Here is a 21,469-nt window from a genome sequence, read left to right as displayed (position 1 = left end):
TCTCACATGAACAGCGCTTTATATGACACATCGACTAAAGAGCCAGATCCAATACTCCAAGGTTCTGTCATAGCATTTCCAAATTAGTTCCGCTGATCAGAAGGGGAATAAATTGATATCAGCATCCGCTGTCAACGAAATTAATCTTAGATGGATAAAGATTACTGTTATAAAAACTCACAGCTGATAGACCAGAGTGCGCTCATTGGCTCAAACCTTGAACCTTCCGATTCGTATGAACAACGAGACAAACTAATGTTGAAAACAAAGTAAAAAGATTAAAGTTTGTAAAACAATGAGAGAAAAATGGCACAAAAAATCCTATTTAGGAATAAAGTCTATAGTGTTCTATAATTTAATCATTGTGTATTCAAATCACATTTTGCTTTCTTTCAAACAGCCACATTCAACAGTATTTTTTATGCCTTATACCTGGAGTGTAGAATATACTTGATCTGTTTTGTAATAATGTGTATTTTTCAATGAGTTGTTTTGATGTTAGTTACCAAATCATAAATTGAATGTGGTATTGAACTATGAACACAGAAATATTTGGCTTTTTATCGTTGTTTCGTAGAACTTTGGAAAGCTTTTTTTGGGTTCGTTTGCTCAATTACTTTAAGTCTGTGAATCCAAATTCTCCTCTAAAGGATAACATTTTCTGGACGTGATGTCACATCCCTGATTTAAAGAACTCCTTATACCGATGGAAATAAATCTTTCCTTTCTTTTAAGTTGATTTGTTAAAGTAGTTACCTCACTTCACGATGTATTAAGTTGAAAAATAGGTTAGGTACTTTGCTAATTAAATTGTGTTTTGGCAGTTTTACTCCCTGAGAATGATTAACTTAAACTGAAAAATGTTACATGTTCACATGACTTTTTTCACAAAATAATCAGTTAAAAGGCAAGGATTGAAAAACTCAATACAACTAGTAAATAAAAATAGAATAGGAAAAGTGACCGTCGCATGGAAATAATATTAAAGGAAAGTCAAACTTGACTGGTATAAAGTCGTAAATTATATCCATTAAGAGTCATATAGGTCTCTTGTTATTTTGAGATGTATTCTAGCCTCGGTTGTATATTCATTGATAATGATGAAAGTATTGTACATTCACTTGTACATTGATGAAAGTTTGAAAAATGTTAATTTATTTCACTTCGTTAAGTTCAAACTCATCTTTCTTAAACAGTATTTAACTAGAAGTTGATGCACTGATTGATATGGGATCAGGGCTCAGATGCACTGATTGATATGGGATCAGGGCTCACTTTCAGTGTGAGAACTATTTTTGGTTGCCTTTTTTTCCGTCGCAAATATTTTGTTTTCAGTACATTTGGGGTCTCTTTGATAATCCTGTAATATTCATTCAGTATCGAATAGAAATTTAGTATTTATATCACTTTTGGATGAAGCCATTCAGGTGTTTCCATGTAACTGTTTGTGTCCATACAGTAGAATTAGAAAACGTTTTGTTTAACAACATATGTTAGATACTACTCTGCTCCAACAAATAACTGCCAAGATGGCGGATCTCATAGCACACAACTGTCATTATTATGTTAAGCTTTAAGTACAAGGCATATTTCAATGTAAAATTTCAAATATTTTTTGTAATATCATATTTCAATTGAGAATGGAACAGGAAAACGCATTTTATGAGAATATCTTTAAAACGTAATATAAGAACAACGTAAGCAATGTTATATTCTTTATATCACACGATTTAAAATTTAAATACATAACTTGTTATTTCGTCCATAAGAAGGAATTAATGAAAACAATAACAACATAAAAACGTTTATATGGAAGTTTGTGTTTTTTAACTATAACATCTCATTTGGGTTGTTATCGTAGATAATAATTGCAGTACAATATGAATCTTCATTCTAACTAAAACTGAAACTGAATTCAGTTACAAACAAATGTTTTAGATGTGACAATCGATAACAGTGAATTAACTAAAAGGAAAGGTTAATTCACAATAAAAAGGGAAGTATAGGATTTAGCTACTACATGAACGAAAACTGTGACTATATAAATGTGGGATGCATTTAATCACACAGACATGTATTATGAATAGCAATAAAGAGACACGAGAAGTCAGACTTTACACAACAAAGTAGAAGGTTTTGTCATACAACTCTGTAAACGTTTTCGTATAACTATTGTCACGTTGACTAGACTACTTAGGTTTAACTTTTTGAAAATAAATTCGAATTTACAGAGTAACTACTTTGTAGCCCTAACAACAAATTATGCAGCTCGTATTTGCAACGCATATATGTAATTTAACTATTCAACTTTGGGGACTTCCACAGGTTTACCTTACACAAACTTAACTATAGCTTTATAAAAGTAATTTTTTGCCCATCTTTATCTCAGGATAACAATTTCAAAAGAGGTAACCTTTCTGGTCATTAAAGTCAAATGAACCTTTTAGAAGACAGTATAAATTGACGAAAAATAGAAAAGTGAGAACTTGAAACTAGATCCAAAGTAATCGATGATTTAGCATTAAAGACATAAAAATATATTCTTGATAACAAGAATATCATTCAGGTAAGTTTTAATGTCATCATACAGGTTCAAGACAGCAGTAAAGGCATGTTATTACAGAAACGGTAGTTAAAGGTAGAATATTCCACTTCACTAATGACCTTGTACCATTCTCGCCACATTCTCCCCAGCTACATGCAAGCAAGATTGTAAAGAAAATTAGATTCCTACACGTAGAACGAACGTAGTAAAACACCAGAGAGTGGTGATCATTCAAGGTATGTTTCAAGGAAATGTTTTCTTTTGAAACGCTGCTAGTGTAATAAAAGGGATCTCATGGTGTTGTTGCTTTTTGTTCTCTGCCACTAAACCAACTTCATAAACAGCAGTTTCTGTGATCCATACCTTTACAATAATAAAGACTTTAAGAACGTTCCATTTTTATACGATGGATTTCACATCTTATAGCGGCTACCAAAATTCCTAATCCTCGTCTCGGCATACAAACCTAAAGTTATTACACGCTCTGCACGATTTCTTCGAATTGGTCAACGTTATTAAATGGTAAGGCAAGCAGAGTTTAAAGAAACAAAATCGCTTCGACTGAAATGAGTTTTGTAAAGTTAGTGGTTACAGTGAAATCAAGACTTTTACCAAACACGAATTGTTTGTTGTTTTTTACAATGAAATATCAACTGGAATTCAATTATCAAAACCTTGCAGAGTGTTAAAATGCTACTTTGTTTGATCCAAAATTTTACAGTAACATTTTAGATTGTTATTATATATATATATACTGAGTATCAAATAATAATGAATAGTATAGAAATGCAATTGTTTATAATTTTATATCACATGGCTGGAAAGCACTTTGAAATTAAACTATGAGCATTTTTCATAAATAAGATAATAAACAATTTTATTAAAAATACTTGTAAGAAATGAATGCAGGTTAAAATTATTTCAAGTGAAATATGATACCAGTCTGAGAACATGTGGAAAATATAGTGTCAATTTACAAAATATTCTAACGTTCCAAGTCCCTAATAATTAAATAATTGATAGGGCTAGGCTTAACCCAGTGGTGAATGCATTGGACTAAACACATCCTACATTTTCAGCCGTTGGCGACATGTCAAAGTGACAGTTAAAACTGAGGTACACAGTTAAAAAGAGTCAATCAGAGTCTTGAGGCGTCTGCTCCAGCTGTTGACTTTCCTCTGGTCAGTAGTTCAATATTATGGTCGAATATATCTGAAAATAATTATCTCTAATGTAGCCATTTAGCCTACATGCCCTTGACCTATTGTCTAGGTTCAAAATTCAAATTTTTGTAATTACAATTTGTTGTAGTTTAACTTTCCGATTAAAGACGAATGGAAACTTCTTTTAAAACTCTACACGTTATCATATGTTAAACTTTGTTTGTTTAAAAAACAGATAGTTTTTTTCCCCAGTCAAAAAATATTTGTTTCGAAAATACATTTAAAGTTATTGAATCCGATACTTGTTTTCCTGGAATTTAGATCCCGGCGCCCCCTGCAAAACTTCACTATATTGTTTATAATTAGACAGGTATAGTCAGTTTTGAACACAAACGGATAGAGTTCTCCGCTGGTATAGCGATACGTCTTCGCAAGTACAATTCTACGAGGAGGGATTCAATTCCTGTCGGTGAATTCGGTAGATAACCCAACATGACATTGATATAAGAAAACACACATAGGCTTTGATGATCTTGTTAAGAATTTAAATTATTTTCACAATGCATGCTTAATAGTTTTTGACCAAGTGTTAAAATTAAAACACAGAATAGAAATATTATTAAAATTATCTCTTTGCAGTTTTTAGACGTTTTAAACCTTGCAAGTTCCAACATCTGTTAGTAAGAATTTTTAAAAGAAAAAACAACTTTAAACTTATCTCTCAGCAACGTGGAAAGGGTCTATTGAATTGCTTAAAAAGTTTGTATGAATCACACATTTAATGATGATCACAAGAGAAAAAGTCGACCAGTGGGTTGTTTAATAAAGAAGGTTGAAGATGGTTGCTAAATAAAGGACGTTGAAGACGGCTATTTAAGGAAAGCTGTTAAAAATCTTCGTATGAGAAAGAATTTAAAAACGACTCTGCAAAGAAAGTAAATAGAGGCTATTGTTCAATGAAAGAAATCGGAAACGGCTGTCTGAAGTAAGGAGTTAGATAGGGTTGAATATTGTTTTTGAATTTCGCGCAAAGCTATTCGAGGGCTATCTGCGCTAGCCGTCCCTAATTTAGCAGTGTAAGACTAGAGGGAAGGCAGCGAGTCATCCCCACTCACCGCCAACTCTTGGGCTACTTTTTTACCAACGAATAGTAGGATTGACCGTCACATTATAACGCCCACACAGCTGAAAGAGCAACCATGTTTGGTGTAGCGAGGGTTTGAACCCGCGACCCTCAGATTACGAGTCGAACGCCTTAACCACCTGGCCATGCTGGGCCCTGAAAAAAGTTAAAGACTGTGGTGTAAGGAGGGAATTTAGGTATCTTTGTGTAATAAATCAAGTTAAAGATAGTTATATTTTTGGAGAAAAATGTAGATAACTGTGTGTATATAAAATATAAAAATTATCATGAAAAAAGAACAAACTCAAAGTCACTGTAAGGGTTTAAGTAGTGTAATTTGTGACAGAAATATCATGACGACAACTATGTCGAAAGAAATTTAGAGTATTAATAGTGAGGAGAAAGTTAGGGCTGTTGCTTGTAGCAACAAACTGAAATCTTTTTTTGTGGAGAAAGGAACCGAGAAAACGAAAGATAATTGTTGATTAAAAGTAAGTTACTATGGTGTATATGGGAATGAGGTTGGGGTAGGCTGCACTAAAAAGGATGTCGGATACATTTGTCAGAACCTGAAGAATTATGAACTAAGATAAATTAAGAATAAAACGTTTTGTTTATACGTATGAATATAAAAAAAACTCCATAATTTAACATGGAATTCTTCGTCAAAAGATGAGAAAATTATGGTGTTGGTTAATACCCTTTGTTTATACTTAATTTTTATGCCTTCTAGAGACGGTAATAAACATATAATGCTTTGCGATGAATAGCTTTCATTCAAAACAGCTCGACTTTGCAAGAGGTGGATATTTTTTAATTATTTTATTTCTGACTTCTATGCTGAATCCTAATATTTTGATAACAATTTTCCTTTAGTTTAACAGTATCTATTTTTGTTATAAAATTCTTGTAAAGAGATTTCTCTTTTCTTGATTCTAAGCATTAATTTTAATGAACTTAGTTTTTCCTTTTTTTGAAACCTTTTCGTTGTTTCAATATTTGCTTGTTTGTAGAAAGAGTATTTCCTTTGTATTAAATCATCTATGAAAAGTACAGCTTAAAATCGACGTTTACATTACTCACATGCAGTTTCTTGTTATATTTTTTATTTGGTACTAGAGTGGTTCCTTGACATTAAATGTCCTAAATTAAATGCATAAACATTTTGAGCATAGTTTGTATAAACTAACTACGTTTTATAGAACTTCCTGAATTTGTTTCGTTACTCATTACAATAACGCTTTTTAACCACCGGAAAAGCACAACTTCGCACTAAAGTCCTACACTTTTCGACTTGGCATGGGCAGGTGGTTAAGGCACTCGACACGTAATCTGAGAGTCGTAGGTTCAAATCCCCGTCACACCAAGCATGCTCGCTTTTTCACTTGTGGAGACGTAATGATTTTACGATCCATTCCACTATTCATTCCCAAAAGAGTAATCCAAGACTTGGCGGTGAGTGGTGGTGACTATCTGCCTTCCCTTTAACCTTACACTGCTAAATTAGGGACGGCTAGCGCAGATAGCCCTCAATTAGCTTTGCGAGAAATTCAAAACAAATCAAACCTAAACTTCTTTTATATTCTTTGTATACCACAAGAATACGCTGTAACAGTAGTCAAGCTACTTTTGTATTCATCTATTCTCAATTCGTCTCTTTAAATACTGTAAACTAATAACATTTTTCTAAAACCCAACACACACAAGGAAACAAGTTTCAACAAACACGTGCCAAAAAAATGTTTCACCTATTATGTTTCTTCAAAATGTGTCTGGTAACACTGTCAAAATACTAATGTGTTTGGTAACACTGTCAAAATACTTTTAAATGAAATTATCAAGTGTAGCTTGATTACAAATTTTCTACCTTCTATTGGTTTTGTTTATTTTGTTTGTTATCAGTCACAAAGTTACAAAGTGGACTATCAGTGCTCTGCCTTACACTGGTATCGAAACCCGGTTTCTAGCGTTGTAAGTGACATGTCGCTGTGCCACTAGTGTACTCTTTTATTGGAGTCAGCGTGTTGCAAAGTCATATGAAAAATTAATTCTCACAGAATATTTCGTGGTTGGAGTCAAAGTTTTTGAAAATGTTTCTCAAAGTCTCCATCAGGGCTACCGCAGAACAATTTCATTGTTTTTGGAAACATAGAAAGAACCAAAAAATACGAAAAAACATTCTGTTTGGAAATATGTTTTTTCGTGTATCGTGGCCTTTCAATGTGAGCTATATTTCATTTGTACTTTCGAAATTTAGACCTACATTTCGACGAATTCTGATCCTTTCAGTGTATTCGACGAGATGTTACTGGGGACTGTGTAACCATAACTCAGTAATTGATTCAATAACAACTTTGAAAAAGTAATTTTTGTCATTTCAGATCTATCCTTCTATATATTTAATACATTTATATAAGTAATTTTAAACAATGATTGTTATTAATATGTTTGATTTTTTCAAGGTTTATGACGACATTCAACAGAACTGTAATGGTTTTGATTTATCAAATTCTAGAATTATTCAGATTTCTTTCTTTCACAAAATAATTTAATATTTACATTAATTGGTCTTTTTCCGTCATCACTTGGTATACATTTATATGTAAAGTTTTCATATCTCAAAATCTATCACATGATTTCAATACAACTGTCCATTTTAATCCTTTTCCCACCCACACAAATTTTCTCACATGTTTATATCTCCTTACTTCCAGTATTGAAGTCATTTCAACTATCAGTAAAAAAAAAAACGCGTTGTTTATAAATTTACTTCTTGTCTTTAAACCCATCGAAACTATAATACAAGAAATGGATCAAGAAGGCCCCCCGCTAGTACAGCGGTATGTCTCCGGATTTACAACGCTAAAAGCAGGGGTTCGATTCCCCTCGGTGGGCTGAGCAGATAACCCTATGTGGCTTTGCTGTAAGAAAAACAAAAAAAACAAGGATCAAGAAAATTCGTCAGCAAGCTCTCACTTGGATTCAACGTCAAATATTAAAATGTTGTAATACTCAGTAATGAAATCTATTCTTATTAAGAGAAATCAATTGCTTAATATACTCTACAAAAATGCTTGGTTTGATTTTCTTATTTCATTGTGTAAGAAGTTACAAAGTATCATATTCCAAAATAGCTATCAATAATTTAATAATGTAACCAAGCTTTTCATTATTTTGATGTATGTGTATAAATATACATACATACTTAAATATATATGTTATAACCATGAATATTTAAGCCAAAACAAAACACATTAAAAACAAACAAAATACGCTGCATTTGTATAAAAAAGATCCTAGCTACAACATGGGATTATAAAATGTATCCTTGGTTTTGGAGGTGACTGAGGAAATTGGATCCACATTACAGTGGGGATACATCGTTTATTGTTTCACCTATTATGTTTCTTCAAAATGTGTCTGGTAACACTGTCAAAATACTAATGTGTTTGGTAACACTGTCAAAATACTTTTAAATGAAATTATCAAGTGTAGCTTGATTACAAATTTTCTACCTTCTATTGGTTTTTGTTTGTTATCAGTCACAAAGTTACAAAGTGGACTATCAGTGCTCTGCCTAACACTGGTATCGAAACCCGGTTTCTAGCGTTGTAAGTGACATGTCGCTGTGCCACTAGTGTACTCTTTTATTGGAGTCAGCGTGTTGCAAAGTCATATGAAAAATTAATTCTCACAGAATATTTCGTGGTTGGAGTCAAAGTTTTGAAAATGTTTCTCAAAGTCTCCATCAGGGCTACCGCAGAACAATTTCATTGTTTTGGAAACATAGAAAGAACTAAAAAATACGAAAAAACATTCTGTTTGGAAATATGTTTTTTCGTGAATCGTGGCCTTTCAATGTGAGCTATATTTCATTTGTACTTTCGAAATTTAGACCTACATTTCGACGAATTCTGATCCTTTCAGTGTATTCGACGAGATGTTACTGGGGACTGTGTAACCATAACTCAGTAATTGATTCAATAACAACTTTGAAAAAGTAATTTTGTCATTTCAGATCTATCCTTCTATATATTTAATACATTTATATAAGTAATTTTAAACAATGATTGTTATTAATATGTTTGATTTTTTCAAGGTTTATGACGACATTCAACAGAACTGTAATGGTTTTGATTTATCAAATTCTAGAATTATTCAGATTTCTTTCTTTCACAAAATAATTTAATATTTACATTAATTGGTCTTTTTCCGTCATCACTTGGTATACATTTATATGTAAAGTTTTCATATCTCAAAATCTATCACATGATTTCAATACAACTGTCCATTTTAATCCTTTTCCCACCCACACAAATTTTCTCACATGTTTATATCTCCTTACTTCCAGTATTGAAGTCATTTCAACTATCAGTAAAAAAAAAACGCGTTGTTTATAAATTTACTTCTTGTCTTTAAACATCGAAACTATAATCAAGAAATGGATCAAACTACAGCGGTAATACAACGCTAAAAGCAGGGTTCGAGAGCAGATAACCCTATGTGGCTTTGCTGTAAGAAAAACAAAAAAAACAAGGATCAAGAAAATTCGTCAGCAAGTTCTCACTTGGATTCAACGTCAAATATTAAAATGTTGTAATACTCAGTAATGAAATCTATTCTTATTAAGAGAAATCAATTGCTTAATATACTCTACAAAAATGCTTGGTTTGATTTTCTTATTTCATTGTGTAAGAAGTTACAAAGTATCATATTCCAAAATAGCTATCAATAATTTAATAATGTAACCAAGCTTTTCATTATTTTGATGTATGTGTATAAATATACATAATACTTAAATATATATGTTATAACCATGAATATTTAAGCCAAAACAAAACACATTAAAAACAAACAAAATACGCTGCATTTGTATAAAAAAGATTCTAGCTACAACATGGGATTATAAAATGTATCCTTGGTTTTGGAGGTGACTGAGGAAATTGAATCCACATTACAGTGGGGATACATCATTTATCATCCTACATTGTAGGTTGTACCCGAGGATCTTTTTTTCTTAAATGTAGAGTATTTTGTTTAAATTTAATGTGTTTTGTTTTGGCCTAAAATTTATGATTATTATATAATTAATTAGGTGTTTGGATTTGATGTTTTTAACGCAGTCCTTCTTATGATTTTGTTTACTTATTTAACTTCTTTAAATGTAATTATTTAATTTCATATATATATTTAAAAAGATGTGAACGAGGAAAAAGACCGGATAAGGTATTTAGACCTTGATAATAAAAAATAATTCTGAATATTAACTTTGGCATGCACCTTAAAACTTAAGAGTGGATATTAAATATATACCAAACAGGAAAAAAAAACGTGTTTGACAGAATAATTAATATACGTTACTATCAGACACACAAAAAAACAAAGAACTAGTGGAAAATTAACAGTTTTGTAATTACATCTTCATTCTATTAATGCATACGTTAAAGAAAATTCCACACTACCAGTCCCCTTTAAATTTAAAATATTTTTAAATATAATAAATGGAAGTAAACCTAAGCTTCAATAATGACGCTAGATCTAAGTTAGCGCAAATGTCTGTTCATAGTAATTATTCATAATTTAAAGTTGTAACTGATAAAGGATTACAAAATCGTTTACTATCTTTCTATATTTCAGTTCATGTATTTCTACTACTAATCGATTTTATAGTTGAAAATACTCACGGGATTCATTGGCTAGAAAAATTCTCATTGAATATATTCCAATGCTATTAACAAATCGTATATTTTATTATTTATGAATATTTATTTATATTTTTTACAATATAAATAAACAACTTCGAAAATTAATTTGAGATGTTACGATTATCAAAATCGAAATTCTTCGGCTTTAAATATTAAATAATCAAGTCTACAGTCCATAATAATTTATATTTTATCTCTTGTTTACATACCAAAATCAAACTTTTAATCTACTCTAAACAAGTAACAAATTGGATTAACACAAGTTTGTTTTTCGTAACAGTTCTAGTGTAACAGCTAATCAGAATTACAGCCGTATATATTGCTGTAAAGCTGTATAGATCTGGAGTCATAATTTTAGAATTCGAACAGCAGTTTCTCTAATAGTACAATAAAAAATGGATAAAATATTAGTCATACAGTCAGGTATTTAAGATACTAGTTTACTGTAACCAGAAGAATAGTGGTATTGTTTTACAGAGAAAGAAGTAAAATATAACTAACATTGCACGCAGCACTACTCCCAAAATCAATGTTCCTTTTACCTACTGTAGTATAGAGTAACATACATACCTAAAATGAAGTCTGTTTTCTTAATAAACATGACATAAAAAGCGATATCTCTGCTATACATTTAGATTTATTCAGCATTGTAAACTTTACCTACCTAGTATAATTCTTGAAGCGACAGTAAACGAACATAATGCATCAGTAGCATAGTGTTATCACTCGCTTTGAAAAAATAGCACATTCAATGTCATACACAAACGACAGTAGGACGATCTTTTCAATTTTATATTACACAAATGATATAATTATTAACATTTTAACACTTATAAGAAACATTCAATATCAGCTTACTGTATACATGTGATACTTCAATGTTATCGTATAGAAGAGACACCTGCCCTAACCTTATACACATGCGTTTCAAATTCTAGAATTATCTAGATTTTTTTCTTTCACAAAATGGTTCAAGTAGTATAATTTGTACCAAAAATAACATGAAGTTATTTTGAAATATAATTCTGTTTTAACGCAGTTTCATTTCATTCTACATAATATGCAAAACTAAGACACAATATATATTTATCTTACATGAATGACACATACAGCTTTTTCCCAGACTGTAACCGTTCTAGTACCATCAGTCTACGTCATTTGATATTGTAAACAATGCACGAATAAACGTTTTGATTCTTCAGGTTTCTCATTTTTATTGCTACTGGTACATGTAAAGTCATTATTTAGATATCACACTAACGTTATGCCATCATTTAACAATTGTTTAATAGCCTTACATAAACAATACCTCAAACGTAATTCACATTTCAACAGGTCGGTGTTATTCTATATTCCTAAAATAGTATATCCAATGTGTACAGAACATTCAAAATGAGGAATGTTTAAAATATTCTTTGAAAATGATAGATACTCTAGAACAAAGTGTATTGTTTCTATTCTTTTATTAAACTACGCAGTTTTGAGATAGTTGTTAATAGGATTTTGACTGGAGCCCCACTGGAAACAGTCAGCTGTGTTGAAAACAGTGTAGTTTTGTTGAATGTCTGGTTACAAAAATGTCAAAATGTTATGATACATTTTCCATTTTGCAGTTTATTTTATTTTTTTACTAAGTTTTACTATCGTTTACAGCACTGAGATTTCCATCAATGGACAGTATTTCAGGTTTTAAAACCGAGTTATTGCACAGGCAACAATCAAATCTCACTGATATGCTCAGCGACGCTTTATATAAAACACATCCTGGTTTTAAAGGCTTTTTTTACCCTTCCATAAATAGTTAAAAAGTGGTTTATTATGAGTAAGAAATTATAATATGTCCTGCTATACACATAGAGTAACAGTATGTAACTTACACATTCAGAAAGTAATGAAATCCTGTCGAAAATAGTAACCGCTTAGCAACTGATTACTTCCAACATTAATAACAACGAAAATTCACTATAATAGCTATCAGGTAATCACATACGCGCGGAACGTATCGTATCTTTTGATACAACACATAGAGCTCTGATAACTAGTATAATATACAAGAAGCAAGTGCAGTTACTGAATTTTGTTCGTTTCCACAGTATCTGTACGTCATGCACATACGTGTCTTGTAATGTCCTTGACACACTATCCAGATAATTATGTTTTTCTTTAATATGAAAGCATGAGAAACTCTTCTTCATCATTCGACACAGGAGATGTTACAAAGTTGTAATGAAGCGAAACAGAACCCACGTAACATAGACAGATATTCACAATACATCTCGGGCCGGCATGGCCAAGTGGTTAGGGGTGCTGAACTCGTAATATGAGGGTCGTGGGTTCGCATCCACGTCACACCGTCAAACATGCTCTCCCTTTCAGCCGTGTGGTCGTAATAATGTTACGGTTAATCCCACTATTCATTGGTAAAAGAGTAGCCCAAAAGTTGGTGGTGAGTGATGATTACTAGCTGCCTTCCCTCTAGTCTTACACTGCAAAATTAGGGACGGCGAGCGCAGATAGCCCTCGTGTAGCTTTGTGCGAAATTAAAAAAAACTCACAAATATATACATATATATTCTCTACTTGTTTCACTTTCTTAACTAATTTGAAAAATAGTCTCTGAACGACCCTCCAAGGTACTTCGATCTTCCGACATCAGAGCTCATGCTGAGTTTAAGAAGTCGCTAACGTTCTGCTTGTTCATCTGGCAGTTTGTGAGTAAGTTGAACATTAGAGACAGTCATTATATTCGTAGCAAGGTAGAGGAAGACTCTCAAACTCATAGAAGCGCATCTCAATCTGCGTGATTGGGCTGAAACTCAGTAGATGATTCATTTGAAGTTTGAGTAGCACAGCTGATCCGAGTCACAGACGTATAGAACGAATGAAGTTTCTCATTCATTTCATAATCTGCAAAACAAAGTACAACTCGTGCTGTCATTTCATGACATTAAGTTTATTAGAATATATACATTATATTAGTTTTATACATAAAAACACTTGTACTTAAAAAAAAAACTTTAGTATTCCTCAGTAAGTTTTTTCTTCTTCATTTTTGGGCGTGTAGCAATAATAATAATAACAATAAAATCCGATTAACATTGATCACTCCAATATGCTCTTCACATTTTACCTATTGTTATCAAAGTTTAATTGACTGCAGTTTTCTGAGATATTGTGTTGAAGAGATAGACACATAAGCTACAGAAGTAAAAATCGTAAAAGTTACACTATAAAGCTAATGACATGAACATAAACAACGAGAAAGTTACACCATAATGCTAATGGCATGAACGTTTTATACATGCAAGAATATACAATACGTACCAAACAGTCACAACAGAACTGGCCACTCTTCGGTAAATAAAGTATTAATTATAAATAATTCGTCTAGATTATTTTATATTATTATACTTATTTAGTCGTTAATTAGACGAGGTTAGTTAAAGAAACATCATTGAAATCGTACAGTTGCATTTGGTAAAAATGTTTGATTTGGGATTCTAGTGCAGCAAAATGTAACTTTTGTTTTAATTGAGTCAAAACTAAGAAAAAGCCAAAACATTTTCACAGGTGTTAAGTCTACTTTGTTGGCCCGGCTTGGCCAGGTGGTTAGGGCGCTCTACTCATAATATGAAGGTCGTGTGTTCGAGCCCCCTTCACACTAAACATGCTCACCCGTCTGACTATTTATTAGTAAAAAGAGTAGCTTAAGAGATGGCAACTAATCATCACCACTCACTCTTGGGCTACTCTTTACCAATGAATAGCGGGATTTACCGTCAGATTATAAGGCCTCACGGATTAAAGAGCAAGCGTGTTTGGCGTGACGGGGATTCGAACACGCGACCCTTGGATTACGAGGCGAGCGCCTTAACTACTTGGCCATGCCGGGCCCATTAGCGACAGCTAGCGTAGATAACCCTTGTGTAGCTTTGCGCGAAATTCAAAAACAAGCAAACAAAAGTCTACTTTGTGCCTGCGAGTGCTTTATTGCGCACCGGTTTACATCCATAGATAACAATGGTTTATAGTGGTTGCATTTTATTTAGCTTAAAGAAATAATTTATCAACAAGAAATCCCTACCGTCAAATTGTATGGTCGACTCAGTTCCCTTGAATATCGTATTTTTACTTATTCGACTTAGTTGCTCTCCTACCCTCTGGTGGGACACATATCATAATGGTAATTATATATAAAAGTCACAAAAATCGATATTTTTATACTTTGGCGAACCATTTATCATATTAAAATATTTCGTGGTGTCGTAGCTCCGTACAGTTTCTAATCACGGTCACAGTGATTGTACTGCTGCTCAGTATTACGGTCATGAAAGAGATTCGCTGATATTGGTTCACCATTATGCTACCAACTTAATGATCAGTAAGGCTAAAATGTGAATGTAATGTCATTAAGATAACTTAAAATTTATAATAGTTTGCGCACATATTCACAGGGCATACCAAACGTAACAGACATTAGAAAAATCAGTTCGTTATAATTGGATTTTGTTATAATTTTTGTTTCAGTATTTTAAAAAGTGATTTTACTGATGAAAATCTTTTGTCACAATTATGGGTGATAAAGAAGTCTTTGAAAATACATTTGAAGGCTATGTTAAAGAAATTAGCACTCTTTGAGGATAATTAAGATAAAAAATGACTTTCACATTCTGCTATATTATTTTAGAATGTAATATGTTTTAAATAAATCAATCAAATGTTCTAAAATCACACAGAAAGCTTTCATCGGGCTTCACTGAAGTCTAATGGGATACCACTTTGTTCTTTCTGGTGGGGGTGCATTTTTAAAGAGTAATAGTCAATCTCGTTATTCGGTTCAAAGCCGCATAAATATGCTCTAACGACGGGTGTTGGTGACGTACTCGTCTTTCTGCTTGTCTTTTTATCGGTGAGATTTATGTCTGAATGGTCACTGTTGTGGACATTTCTCCCATGTAAACGTAAAATGCCTCTCACATAAATAGTATCTACATTATCACCGAACGCTAACTGAATATTTTATTCTTAACATATTCATCAAAATATTTTCGAAGTCTCAGGAAACGTTAGTCATTTTAACGTGATAACAAAATCTCATCCACCTTTTTACACATAGCCGGAAACAACCTGTTTGTTTAACCTGGTTCCGTTTCCAATGACAAAAAGCAGAAGCCATATGGGACTGGAATGAAAAGTGATATTAAAAATTCTTTTCCAGAGTTAATAATTATCTCTTTTGAAAATATTCTCTTCACATATTACTAATTCGTTTATTTTTTCATACACATAAATGTTAAAATCTTCTGCGAATAAACCCCTTGCAAAAACAACAACAGAGACACGACGTTAAAATATTCTATGTAAAACAGGTGTTACAACTGTATCTTAAGGGTAATTCACCGTTAAATAATTTAAATAATCTCCAAAGGAGTGAACACTGAGAAAATGGAAGAAAAATTTTACAGATGTTGAGTTCACTTTAAGAGTGCTAACATTACAGTGTATCAATATATATATATATACATATCCATAGGTAACACGAGGTTATAATGTTTGCTTCTGTAATATTTTATTCATGTCAAAGGAATAATTTATCAACAAAAGGTCCTTACCGTCAGACTGTGTAGCCGATTCAACCCTTGCTGATGAAGAAACAATTAAAATGTTATTCTTTAAAGTTCCATATTTATTCTGAGGCATCATTGACTGACGAATGTTTTTTTCTGGATGTAGAAGAAGGATATACAACTTGGGTGTAAATAGGCACACTAGGGTTACGGTAGAGCTAAGACTAATGGCTACTGACATTGTGGTGACGTTAAGAGCCACGTGCTCAGCTGTGGAGAAATAGATCGGCACAAAAGCCAGCCATATGATACACGTGGTATACATAGTGAAGCCTATGTATTTGGACTCGTTAAAAGCTTCGGGAATCTTTCTAGTAAGAATGGCGTACACAGTACAGATGAGGGTTAGAGTAATTGGATAAGCGAAAGCTACCATATAGCTAGCATTAATAGAAGCTGCACATACGACGTGATTATCTTCTCGTGTTGGATAGTGGTAAATCGCCCGAGGAGGCGTGAAAGCTAACCACACGGTTGTGATCGATATCTGGACACTGATCAGTGCTCCACAGATGACCAATTGGGATTTAGGGCTGATAAAACTTGGCCTTCTTGCGCTTCGTTTACCAGCTTTGAAAATCCGAGCAATTCTGTTGGTTTTAGTCAGAAGTGCACTGTAAACAACAGCAAAGCATAAACCAATACCAGCTTTCTGCGCACCACAGATGAAGTTTGTCGGCTTTTGTACCAATATGTACGTCATGCCGTAACACATTAATACACCAGCCAAAAGAACGTAGCTAAGCTCTCTACCAGATGCTCTGACAACAGGAGTATCGTTGTAACGAATAAACACTAAAATCACAAATACTGTGACAGAGATTCCTGTTGTTGAGAAGGCAAGCGCTCCAATGGCCCAATAACTATCTGGACTCATGTACAGCTCTGGAATGGCGATGCAGTCTTCGTGGTTGTGGTCTGGGAGGAAACCTAAAGGACACTCCACACATTGAGTTTCCGAGAGGAGTACTTGGTATTTTGTACAATTGAAACAATGCCAGCAGCAGTTTTCTCCTTCTACGAACTTTTTAGCTTGCCCCTTTTCACAAGGGTCACTACAAACAGACAACGGCATAGCTTTTTCATATAGACGAAACTGGATTTGAGAGAGATTGAGGGTCAGTTGACCATCTCGGTATTCGCCAACTCTAACCCATTGATAACTTCTTGGTTTGATCTGTTTGAAATGAATGATATTGTAGCGAGCTGGTCCGTCACCATTTTTAGAAAATTCGAACTCATCCTTACTCAGGCCTACAAGACAGTAACAACAAAACAGTTAGATCAAGTAAAAATAAACAGGAGAACATCAGGAATTAATTAATATTTAACACTTGTAACTAAATCCCAAAGCATAAAAATTGCCTTGACTTTACTGTTGCGTACCGCGTAAATGTTTTTATATTAGCTTATGATAACAGAAAACAAGCAAGATGAAAAAATTAGTATATTACACTCGAAATCCCAATAAAAATCCTTGCACTTTCAACAGACAGACATGTTGATCAAAGAAATAGGCATCATTCTGCATTTAATATTTATGAAGACATAAGCGCCTATTGAAGACCTTATGTTTTATTGTTTATTTAAAAGATGTTTGTAATTTATTTTACACAAAGAATCATGAATAAGCTACATCGGTTTTAAGATACGTGTAAAATATTATCTGTGGTTTAGTTTAACTCTTCAGTTACAAAACACTCTTAATTTGTTTACTCAATGAAAAAATGTAAGCCTATGACTATTTTTAATAATAAGATAACTTGAACTGTTAAGCACTTGAAGTATAAGCGGCTATGATTTAGGAAAGATATGTACTCTCTGTAAATGTGGTTGCTAATTGTCAAACAGTTTCTACTTTTTCTCATAAACAAAAACGAAACAAATAAAGAACAATGATGGTTCAGTCTGAGTTTTGGTTAAATGTGTAAAAAATATTTTATGCATTTTTTTGTTAAACAAAGTTATGTAATTGGTTATTTGTACTGTGCCAGTAAAATGGATCAAACCCTGAATTTTAGCATGTAAACCCTCAAGTTTACCGTTGAGCCACTGGAGGGCATATAAAAAGAAAGGTGTTGTTTATTACCCTTGAAGTCTGTTCTGTGACAAAATCAAAACAAACAAAAACATACAGAATGAGTAATAACCACTTCACTGGAATTGTTGTGTTATTAAAAAAAATAATTTATTTTTATCTGGATATATGTATATCTAACACTAAGTTTCAAAAAGAAACCACAACAAATAATTAACTGTCAGATACAAATAACTGAGTGCCAAACATTTGCCATTTACATCCGAATGATTGTCAAGTACAGATATATTGTTAGTTTTTCATTACCTGTAAAGTGTACTTTATACATGTATTTAAGAAGCTCCGTTCCGTCAATAGGGTTCATCCCCTGACACAGGCCAGGTTTACCACCGCATAAGTTTTGATGCATGTCCCGAAAAGCATAGGCGAAACTCAACACAGCATCGCTAACAAATTGGAGCTGTCTTTCAGGTTCGTAGCCGTTACTGTAAGTCATTACTTCATCGCCAGAACAGAATTTATCGTAATTTTGATTGTAAGGTGTAACTGTACTGTTTATCCATTTACATTGAAAATATTGCTCCCAATACTCTATAAACCACGGATTTCTCTGATTATTTTTCACATTTAAACCGAGAAAATAATCGTCGAAACCTTCCACAACATGAGCACGAGGTTGTACTGACAACGTTCCTTCTACTTGAGGCTCGTTTCCATCAAATACGAGAGCACGTGCACTCCAGCCATCACTTCCAATCCACGAGAAGTAACCTGTAACGTTGTTCCTCTTGACAGCCCTCATCACTCCAGCAACTTCTTGATCAGAACCAAATATAATCACTCCTTCAAGAATAAAAATTAGAAAAAAACACGTTATGTAGCGTCTGAATAATTCTAAAAGTCATATTTTGAATTTAATTGTATAAAACGAGTCAGTTTAATAAAAAATAAAGCACATTGGATATATATATGTGTGTATGTGTTTCAGATTGTTTTCAAATTTATGTAACGTTCACTGTTTCGGTATATTTAAGGGTGACCAATCTTAATTTTAGCGACTTTATAGTAAAACGAAATTCAAATAAAGAAAAAAATATATATGCAAAAATTTCATTGCAGAAACGGATCGCACAAAAGAGTTTGTTATTTATTTTCGTAATATAACGAGACAAAGGTGCGTGATGAATTGTGGGTTTCTGAAAATGTTGCATCTATCATATTAGAGCCACTAGGATAAACTGCGTCTTTTAACAACAGGGTACGCAATATAATTACTAATTATGTATTTACTAATAAATGTTTAACACACGCTCAGTAAATTCTACTCTGAATAGAAAGAGAATAAATGTCTTGACAAGTGTGTACAGAATTATCAAAGAACGAAAGATTTAGGTGGTGATTTGTTCCCTAGACACAAAAAAAAGTTAATCTGAAGACATCTTCATTGATTAGTGATGGAATACGCTTCGAACTTGGTGTCGAAACTGTTTTAAATATTCCACTTCAATCAGAAACCGCAAACCCAATTAGACAAAACGGATAACTTCCATGACGTAAAAGCGGAGTTTTTGTTCAACTCAGAGACTGTCGTGAAAATAGCAGTCTTTCTTGATCACGAGAAACCCTTTTACTGATAAGGAGAGAACAACGTTTCGACCTTCCTTCAGTAAAAGTGTTAATACCCATACCAGCCGTTCTGAGATGCATAATAGCAGTCTATTTATACCTAGAGCAATACCACAAAACTGTAAAAAGAATCGACCATAAATACCAGCTATTTACTTAAACCTGGACCGTAAAGCACAAATACAGGAAGACACTACCATAAACTAACATCGCAAACATTTAGTAAGAAAGTAACGTGTTTACACATATTTACTTAACGCTGAACGTATATATCGTGAAAACCTCAGTGAAATGCTAGATTGATTACACCTATATGCCTACCTAAAAATAAGCATGGGTTCATTGTGATGAGTAAAATATAACTGTACACTCTATCATTTGTTTGTTTTAGAATCAAGCACAAAGCTACACAGTGAGCTATCTGCGCTTTACCCACCAGGGGTATTGAAACCCAGTTTCTAGCAGTGTGAGTCCGCAGACATATCGCTGTCCCACTGAGGGGGGCTGCTGACTTTATCATAAAATTGAAACTAGACTTATTCTTTCGATTTGCCCTTGTCCAGAATTTCTTATGAAGGGCGGAATTCCCGTCTCTGTTCAAAATAACAAACCTATAAAAAAGTGGTGAATCCAATAATAGACTCGATTCATATTTATTTTCTTTATTTGAAACAGTCGTCTTACGAATAATCCTGGATCATGAAATATTAGCGTCACTGTTACACACTTAATCGTCAAATTATATACACTTATAGTCTCACTGTATGGAGTAAAACATGAGTCAAAATGTAACATACACTTAATCACTATATGAAGTCCAGTCTTGTTCTTTAGACATGCCAGGTTACCGTTGATAGGTTTAATTACATGAAATCGATATAACGAGTGAAGAACCGAATGATAAACTGGGCTTCATATTCATGTTTTTGTATATTTTAATTAGCTTTTCTGCTGAATAATTTGAAGAATAAATTCGTAACATCAATACTACATATGTTAATTGTGGGGAATGAAGTATTATTCAAATCATTATACATATAACATACATCTTATTACTATATGAAGTGTTATCTTGAACTTCTGTTTTGTCATTGTCCAGGTTACTAATGAAAAGTGGAATTCCAATGTACAATGGCAAAACTAATCATAGATTGGCCTAGAGGTTACTTTTAGTAAGCTGAACAGCTTGTCTGGTTAATAATTCAAAAGAATAAGTTAGTAGCGTGAGTGCTACACAGTCTTAAGTTACCGTATAATTAGAGGTTCAGTGTGATATGAAAAAGAAATCTCAAATATGATACATTTGCTTAGGTGATCCTCGACTAAAACATAAATCTTTAATAACATACTGTTGAAGGTGCAACAGATAGAATATTTTTGTTTATTATGAATCAAGTAATTAATGATGCAGTTTAATAGTTCCAATCATGAAATATTTAGTAATATTTCATGAGGAAAACACATTTTCGTCAGAGTTTTACTGATAATTATAATAAGCTGGTAAACAACAGTTTATAAGTATGATAAATTCATTTATTTTTAGAGAGAACATACTACATGTTTCGACAGACTATTAGCTTCTTCACCTATGGTCTATAGCTAAACCTTTCTTTGCTGACACATGTTTATATTACCATATAAT

At 32.9% G+C, this 21,469-nt stretch overlaps 1 protein-coding gene across 1 annotated transcript in view; it reads right to left on the bottom strand.

Annotated features, from left to right (window-relative positions):
- Positions 1–10,708: 10,708 nt before the first annotated feature.
- Positions 10,709–21,469, bottom strand: part of LOC143223054 (metabotropic glutamate receptor 2-like) — a 42,939-nt gene continuing 32,178 nt past the window's right edge. The window contains exons 5-7 of the mRNA XM_076450454.1: positions 18,508–19,044; positions 16,149–17,417; positions 10,709–13,443 (exon numbers count right to left, since the gene is read on the bottom strand). Coding sequence (XP_076306569.1) covers positions 13,328–13,443; positions 16,149–17,417; positions 18,508–19,044 — 1,922 coding nt within the window. The 3' untranslated portion in view covers positions 10,709–13,327. The remainder of the gene's footprint in view (positions 13,444–16,148; positions 17,418–18,507; positions 19,045–21,469) is intronic.

The sequence above is a fragment of the Tachypleus tridentatus genome, chromosome 8, assembly GCF_004210375.1.
Source record: "Tachypleus tridentatus isolate NWPU-2018 chromosome 8, ASM421037v1, whole genome shotgun sequence".
NCBI classification, from domain to species: Eukaryota; Metazoa; Arthropoda; class Merostomata; order Xiphosura; family Limulidae; genus Tachypleus; species Tachypleus tridentatus.
The sequence above is the reverse complement of the archived record's forward strand: the minus strand, read 5'-3'. Positions and strand labels throughout refer to the sequence as shown.